General features: G+C 49.7%; 1 protein-coding gene across 6 annotated transcripts in view; it reads right to left on the reverse strand.

Moving 5' to 3' along the window:
• Positions 1-8494, reverse strand: part of KIAA1210 (KIAA1210 ortholog) — a 58667-nt gene extending 50173 nt beyond the window's left edge. For 3 of the 6 annotated variants that reach the window (XM_035712083.2, XM_035712080.2, XM_035712078.2), the window contains exon 1: positions 8340-8491. In XM_035712083.2, the coding sequence (XP_035567976.1) occupies positions 8340-8374 (35 nt within the window). In that variant the 5' untranslated portion in view covers positions 8375-8491. Of the gene's footprint in view, positions 1-8339 lie in introns of all 6 variants that reach the window. The other 3 variants (XM_035712081.2, XM_025431501.3, XM_035712082.2) reach the window with 2 other exon arrangements.
• Positions 8495-8744: the final 250 nt, after the last annotated feature.

Genomic DNA, 8744 nt, shown 5'->3' on the forward strand with positions numbered 1-8744 from the left:
AGATCAAAGCAGCAAGATCTGAAGCAGGGTGGGGAAGTAACATGACCCACAGCTTATAGGATGGGCTGGTCTTTGGCCTTTGAGGTCCACGGGACAGAAAATAAGAGAAATGACCTTGTTGGTATAAAAATGCAACATGGCTTCAGCAATCCTCAGTAGCAGTCTTCTGTGAGATACAGTGCCTACCAGTTGTTGCTCTTTCCTTATCCATATCTAGATGTTCTCATGCCCTGTATCTCTTCTTTTTCTCCCCTCTTGTTTCCATTCCTTGTTTTGGACATCTCCCTTATATGTTATAGCGGACAAATGAATTAAATTGTTATAATCTTGCTGTGTTTGTAACAACGGATACAGCTTCAAGTGTTCAAATTAGATGAATAAAATGTTTTATGTTTCTACTTTCAGAAAAAACTTCAAGTCAGCTGCTTTAACAATATGGAACCCTTTGTTAATTTTTTCCCCCGTTTAGCCTTGGCCCTAATAGATGAAACTCTTCCTCTCCTTCTCAGCCTCTGTGTCTTTTAAGGATAGAAACTCAAACTAATGAAGAGCTACATCCTATGTGACCCAGGACAAGTCATATAATTTATTCGTGCCTCAGTTTCTTTATCCATGAAACGAATCTGCCTGCAGACAGAATGTGGTACGTGGAGGCAGGAGGTAGGATGGAGGTATGGAGGTCACAATATCATGTCTTTCTGTGGTGCTCTTGATTCTGTGACCCAGTAGTGTCTGAGCTGACATTCCTTTATTGCAGAAAGAGAAATCTGGCACCTTGTTTTTCTGAAGAGGAAGCATAATATGGTTGCAAAAGGGTTAAGCTATGGAGCTGGACAAATCCAGGTTTGGATCTTGGCTCTTGCTTAAGATCAGAAAAGAAAAAGCGTCCTGGTGTTGCAGGCAGTTGATGAACTAGCTCATAGAATGCTCTGGGCGTGTGGCATAACACATAGTAAGCCCTCAGGACGTGCTGGCTATTCTCATCATCATTCTCACCCCATGGTGTTGAGGACCTAGGTCCCCTGTTCTTCCTCTCTGCTATCCCAAAAGTAAGGGATAAAACTTTCTGCCTTTAGCCATACTGTCTCCGGTGGCCCCCTGGTGGCCTGCTGCGTAAAATGGCCATCTGCATTGAGGGCTGGGACCCATGGCTACATGAGCGAAAGCCAGCAGGATCCAACCTGTGCCCTTTGCTCATTAGGATCCTCCAGCCACAGATATGGCTTGAGTTTAAATTCCTGATGCCTGGGAAACCCACTGTCCCCAGAAAGCCTCTCTCTGGGCACATGGAGCATGATGACTTCTTTCAGGGTGCTCCCCAGTTCAGGCAAGGCTGCCCAGGCTCCTCATGAACACTGTAGTTGTGACTAACTCAGAGGCCTTTGCTTTATCCTTTGTCCTCCTCTGTCCCTAAATGGTTTGGACTGCTCTTCTGGGCTTGGCAAGGCTCCTGGCTCCTGGCAAAGAGACTCCTGTCCCCCTTTCCTCCTCTCAAGAAAGACCTAAACAGCTTTCCCACACCATCAGCCAATACCTTCATTGCCATTTCCATCCCAGAGGAAGAGAAGTGGGATTCTGACTAATTAAGTGGCTAAAAGTTGCTCGTCAGGTGGTGAGGGAACTCATGTTTACTGAGGGCTTAGCCACGTGCCCATCAGTTACCTGACTTACTGCTGATGACAACCCCTGGAGGTAGGAATCGTTATACCCATTTTATAGAGGAGACAAGTAAGGGTCAGGCGGGCTTAAGGCCTTCATTCACCCATGGCCATACAGCTAGTAAGTAACACCGCGAGGATTCAAAACCATGTCTAACCCCAAGGCATCATGCACCTTCCACTATAGGGTGCCCATGATTTTCAGCATGTGTGCCTCTCAGGCCAGACACTGTGCTAGGTGGCCGAGCCCTTGGAGGACATGGCCTTGATGGCACACCGTGAGCTGCTGTGAGGCCCTCCCGGGCCCCCCGGGCCAGATGCCTTGCTCCTTCATTAGCAGCCTGGGAGCCAGCCTGCCCCTACACTGCTCTGATTCCCCAACTCCAAATGCAGAGCTTCCATATATCCTTCAAGTGGTTCCTGGACTCTCCCGGCACATGTTTGGCTGGGCGACAGAGGGAGAAGGACCTGACATTGTGAAGACCTCCTGGTTTCCCGCTACTCTCCAATACAACTGTCCCGGTTCGGGAACTCTCATTTCGAATGTACGATAGTTCCACCAAAGCAGAACTTCTGTGCCGAATCTAAACAAAAGCACCCCTGCGTGCAAACTCAGAACATAAGCCTTGCGCTTATGGAGGGCTTTGTCGTCTTCAAACCACTCTCAGAGCCATTTGGCCCTCCCAGCAATTCTGTGGCATTGACAGCAAGGGAAGTAGCATTGCTGTGCTTATCATTTTTATTATTCCCATTTTACAGATGAGAAAAGCAAAGCCCAAAGAGGCACGCCTGTGGCCGTGCAGTGAGGACCAAGAGTCAGGGCTCTGCCTGGGAGGTGGCCTTTCAAAAATATTGCAGAGGAGGTCTTGTTTAGAAGCCCTGCGGAAGCCCCACTTACATGACGATAATTACTATACTGACCACAGATCCCTGGCAATAATTAACATCTTTCAAACGCTTACTGCTCTAGGCAACGCATTACATACTTTATAGCTCATGAATTATTGGATTGGATATTCATAATTTTCCAAGGAGGAGGTCCCGTTATTACCATCATATTACAGATAAGGATACTGAGGCTCAGAAGGCTTAGGTGACTCAAGACTGTCAAGCTAGACAGTGGTGGTCCAAGAACACAGACCTAAGACTCTCTGGTCCCAGAGCCACACTCCACTAGGGCCGCCGTGCTGCTAAAGTTGAGTCTAATATGGAAACCACTCAGCACATGTGGCTATTTCAGTCTAAATTTATTTTAGTGAAATAAAATAAAAATTCAGTTACCCGGTCATGCTAGCCACACGGCAAATGCTCATTAGCTACACATGGCTGATGGTTCTCATTACTGGACAGAACAGATAGAGAACACCCCAGAAACTTCCATCACCACAGAAGCTTCTATTGGATAATGCTGGTCTAAACACTTAGGGTGCTCCTCTTCGGACATCTACTTTGGTAAAATGTTATTAGTTTCAGGCAGGGTTTCTCAATCTTGACACTACTGACATTTGGGACTGAAAAATTCTTTGTTGCGGGGGGGCGGGGGGGGTGTGGAGGGGGGGTAGAGAGGTGGTAAGGGGAAGGAGGTGGCTTTTCCTGAGCACTGCAGGATTTTTAGCGGCATCCCTAGCCTCTACCCACTAGATGTCAGTAGAATACCTTCCCCCTAGTTGTCACAGCTAAGTGTCTCCAGACATTGCCACATGTCCCCTGGGGAGCAAAAACCACTTCCCACGTCTCTGCTGAGAATCTCTGGGTTAAGGTTAGCAATGTATTTAAAATAATAAGTGAAGTAAATGGCCAATCTTTCACTACCTTAACTTGGCCTTCTGAAAACAAGCTGTTTCACCCAAATTCATTTCTCCTACTGAATCATGATTTATAGCAATTTGCATTGAATGTGTGGTTTTAATAGCTATCGGAGATTTCATGAAAAGAATAAAGGCATTTAAAGCAGCAGCACATGAGTGAAGATGCCAAGAGGGGATTACTGTAATGTCCTGTATGATTAGTTCCTCAAATTTCCTAGCCACCAACAATAACTATGAGTTTATAAAGGAAAGATACAAAAAAAAGGAAAGATACAAAATGGATTATTTTTTAAAAGCTAGAAGAATGTTAGGGAGAAAATCAATTAGGAAATGACAGGAGAAGCCATATGGCATACTACATTTGGCTACTGATCTCCAAAAATAACAAACAACAGAAATTGTGCCACTTGAGAAATTAGCAAAAGAATCCCCCAAATGCTAAAGTTGGCCCAACAGAAAACAGGCTTTCAAAGGCTTCAAATGAAACTAGTATAAATATTCTCATATAAAATGCTGAAATTTTGGTTACTGATGAAATAATGTATGTTTCCACATTTTAAATATATTCCCAAGGAAATGAAACCTCCCTGCAGCAAATGGAACACTCAGGATGCTGCTAGAGACCAAATATAACCCACCAACTATGTCTCCAGAGAAATCTCCAAAAGCTTTTTTTTTTTAAGATTTATTTATTAATTTGAGATAGAGATCATGAGCAGGGGTCTAGGGGTAAGGACAAGCAGACTCCCTACTGAGCAGGGACCCCGATGCAGGGCTCAACGCAGGGCTCAATCAATCCCAGAACCTTGAGATCATGACCTCAGCTGAAAGCAGATGCTTAGCAGACTGAGCCACCCAGGAGCCCCTCCAAAAGCTTTAAGCTTTTAAAACCATCTCCTCCTAATGAATTTTTACAGATTTAACAAGTTTAGCTATCTTACAAATAGTCCAAAAAGGCAAACTTTTGGTAAACTGGTAGATATGTCAGGTAGTTTATTTGAGAAAGGTCCCCGGGTGAGGCTGGGGACCTGGGACAGTGCTCCCCATGGTGGGCACCTGCTACTTCACCAGCTCTCCTATGGCTCTCATGAATGGAAAGTGCCTCTGATAAGATGTCACGGGTAAATGCAGGTTAGCAAAATGCAATACCCAGTCGGGGTCCCTTGCCAGGGAACTGGACTTAAGAGCTTTTCTTCTAAAACTAGAAGGAGAAGGAGGAGGAGGAGAAAAGAAAAAAGAAAGAAAAACACTGGGAAGAAGAGAAAATGAGAAGGAAGCAAAGCGTCACAGGGATCTCTAATGACCTTCTCAAGTGCTTAATTGCAGTGAGGAGTGGAAGGTGGGAAGGTGGGTCTGAGCTGGGAGGCTGAGTAGTAGCAGCTACACATTTATGGTGCTTTTAGGTAGCTTATGTTTGCCTTCCCCAGCTGGAAGCTCACACGGGGCCTGGCTTTGTATTCAGCAGAACAGGCTACTGATCAAATCTATGAGGTGAGACCTCTTCCAGCATCTGGGTGTCAGGAGCCTCTGCAGGATGAAGAAGGAATGCACGGGTCCCCTGAATACCTGCAACTAGAACTCCTAAAAAGTCAGTATTTGTGGCCTCTGGTCTCCAATAGAGTCCATACTGCTTCTGGGGAAGGGAGACATCAGGACACATAATTCAAGACTACTAGTATGTTCTCCTTTCTACCCATAAGCATATTCACTAATCCCTTGATAAATTCCAGTCCCCTGCTGTCATACCGCATCTGTGAAAATAACAGGACTTGATAGCTAGTTACCTCAAACAACTATAGGACTATACCTACAATAACCAGTTCAGAACTCTAACACCAGAACTGGTCCCTGAGTGGCTGGAGCAGAGCAAGGTATCAATGAGGCTGGTGGCAGGGAGTCAAGGCCTACAAGGGTATGGGTGGCTCTGAATATATACCCATTTCCACCACGGGCCAAACACCTCAAATATCTCCAACCCATAAAATAAACGCACGCACCTATAGATAAAATCTACACTGCAAGTGTGAGCTGGAGAGGAACTGAGCTAAGCCTGTGTTTCCACCCTGCATTTCAACTCCCAAGGCCTGCCTCCTGGGGTTCCTTGAAAGGGTACAACCCTCCCTATATGGCCAAGCTATGATTCTGGGAAACCCTCTTATTGGGCAGGGGGTTGTTGGGAGGATGGAGGGTGGGAGAGAATCAAAGTCTTCCCGGGCAGGCAGTGAACGAGCAGCACGATTGCCGTGACTTGCAGCAGGCCTGGGAAAGGCTCACAGAAGAGGACCCTGACGCCACATCCGGTAACTGAGAGGCTGTATCTTGTACATCTTTGAAGAAATTTAGAAAACTTAAGATGATTCAGTAAATGTAAGGTGTTTTCTCCATTCACCTCAAATTCCACTCTCGCTTGCCCTTTCTGTCTCATTCCCCCAGGCTCTCCCATTTCGGGCCGGCTCCTCCATCCTCCTTTACATTCTCTCTGACTGAGCTTCTACAGAACTCCCACCCCACCTCTGGCAAACTGCTGTTTACCGGGCGCTCCATAAGAAGGCAAGCTTCTCGAGGGTATCTTGGTTCAGTCGACAACATGCGTTACACAAACGCTCGTGCCAGGCACCATGCTCTCTTGGCTCCAGGCAAGGAAAGCACGCATTTCCCCCCGGAAGGTGTTGAGCACAAAACTTGCTCCAGAGCAGGTACACAATACTTTTCAATGACCTACCTATACCTGTTAGGTCCTTCAAGGGACTTTAAGCCACTTACTAATAGAGGCTGGGGCTCCTTAATCTCAAATGCCTCCTTATCACTTCTCCCATTCCTTCAGCCTATATTCAATAAATGGTCAGATGAGCTCAGGCCTTCAACTGTGGCTACAGGAATAGCCATCAGCCCCCTGAGTGTGTCTTCTCCACCCCAAAGATCTCAGACTGCCCCGGATCACCAGCCCCCCCACCCCCCACCCCTGCCATGGAAGACAGACATCAGGATGAAGGGCCCAGAGAAAGGCCCCCTCTATTATCTGCAAGCAGGAGAATCTAATATAAAGGGGGCAGCACTGTACACCAGGGAAGAAGGGCAGGACACTCACCTGGGAGTGATAACATTATCATTGTCACCTCTCATGGCAGTGGTGTTATCACCCTTGCCTCCCAAGGCCTCCAGACCAACCTCTCTGCAATCTGGTGGCTATAAGGAATTACGCAGAGAAAGCCTTGGATGGTTTCCAAGGTGGTGGAGGGCAAGACACTCAGGGGAGCCCTGGAGTGGGGGTTTTCAAAGAGCTGCCAGGACACTTCACAGGCCCAGACTCCAGGCCCACTCATTCACCATCAAGAGCAGGAGCGGGCTGCGGTGTCAGTTTCCCAGCAGCAGCAGAAGGGACGGTGGATCTCCCCACACCTCCCTGCCCTAACCACCTCCTGTCAGCACTCCAAAGGGAGCCCGAGCGGAAATCACATGGAAGGCCACTTGGGGCCTTGAAGGCCAGAGGCTAATCAGTGCTTTTCCGTGGGGGGAGAGGGGGCAGGTGCTGCTGGAGGTCTACAGTGAGAGTGAGGTGAATTTCTGGCTGTGATTCCAGATTGTGACAGCCTCACAGAAGAAACTAGAAAAATAATCCTATATACTCGCAGACCCATTAATGAGCCATGGGCCTGGATCCATTTTGCTGAGGATCTTATTGTCACTGCCGGCAATAGGCACACACGACATCCCAAGGCACCCCCATAGGTGCACAGGGACAGTAAAGGACTCGGTGCTGACCTTCCACCCCTGCCCAGTAACTAGGAGCACACAGTTCCTAGGGCTGACACCAACTTTAGAAAATTAAGGCAACTCAGAAATGTTAAAGAGATTTTCTCCACTCATCCAAATTCTGCTCTTTCATCCCTCTTGTCCTCCTTTGTCCTCTTCCTCTCTCTTCTTCTCTCTCTCTCTCTCCATCTCTGTCTTTGTCCTGTGTCTCTCACTCCTTGCTCGCCAACCCCCCCCCCGCATCTCCGCACCCCCAATATCTGTATTGGCAGCCCCACTGGCTGCTGACTATGTATGTTTTTTACCTAGGTAGGTTTTGACCACATCAAAACGCTTGGCGTCCCTGAAACCCATTCATTATTTCACCGAACAATTACTGCGAAGGTGACTTCAGTGGTGCTCTCAGTCCACGAAATTTAGCCTTGTAAAATCCAGGGCTGTGCGGTGCTTTATTTTCAGAGGACATGGGCTAGGTTTAGCGACAAGTGCACATCGGAACCTGTAGCTCTGCCTTCGTCTGTCTCTCTCCTGGCCCGCCTGTGATAGGAACATCCTGGTGGTGCAGCTGTCCCTTCTCAGACCCTCGAGCCACTCCTCGCACGCTCCAGCGTCCCCCGCCCGGGAGAGGGAGGTGGGGCGGCGCGCTGCGCGGGGAAGGAGTCCCCGGGAATAGCGGGACTCCCGGGCCATCTCCGCCCCTCGCCGCCTCTGCCCTACGGTGCGGCGCTCCTAGCCTCTGCGAGGAGACCAATCAATGACCTCAGCGGCCCCGGCGGGACGTCCCGCCTCCTCGGCCCGGCCCGCGCCTCCCCACGGGGACGCAGGTGAGCCAGGTGTGGCCGGCCTCAAGGGACAGAGAGTCCGCCGCGCCCACGCTTCCCCCCACCGCCACCCCAAGCAGGCCGGCGCCGCTTTCCCACGCCCACCTGCCGGAGACTACCGGCGCGTGCTGTCCCCAAGCGGAGGGTTCGAGCCCCGGCCCCGGTCGGCTCCGCGCGGGCCCGGTGGGCGGCGAGCGCCAGGTCTGGGAGTAGAGAGACCCCCCGCGGCGGCGACCTAGAGCTCCGCCGCCCTCGGCTGCGGGGAGCTAGTCGGAGCCCTGCCTGCGCCCGCCACTTACTCTGGAGCCCTCAGGCAGCTGTAGAAGCCAGCCATGGTGCTTCGGAAGCGCCACACTGCCCAGGGGCGAGCGCAGCGGGCGTGCGGACCGGACAGCTCTGCAGCCGGGCGGTCACACGCATGCAGCCCACGTCTGCGGGCCGATGCACTAATCCAGATAAAGTTTCTGCTCCGAGACCTCTTGTTGTCTTCTGAATCGGGTCCAAAAAAGGCTGGGCTTGTTCCTTACAAGGCCAGGAACTGTTAACTCCCCTTTTTCCCCTCTGCCTCCGGCTTCACACGACCACAGCATCCTTGGTGCAAAATACCAGATGCTCTGTCTTAGGCTGTCTGTATCCCCGCAAAGCTAACAAGTGTCCGGGGCGGGGGGGGCGGGGGGGGAGAGATCTTTAGGAGGGGAAGCCCT

This window comes from Canis lupus, chromosome X (assembly GCF_003254725.2).
Source record: "Canis lupus dingo isolate Sandy chromosome X, ASM325472v2, whole genome shotgun sequence".
NCBI lineage: Eukaryota > Metazoa > Chordata > Mammalia > Carnivora > Canidae > Canis > Canis lupus.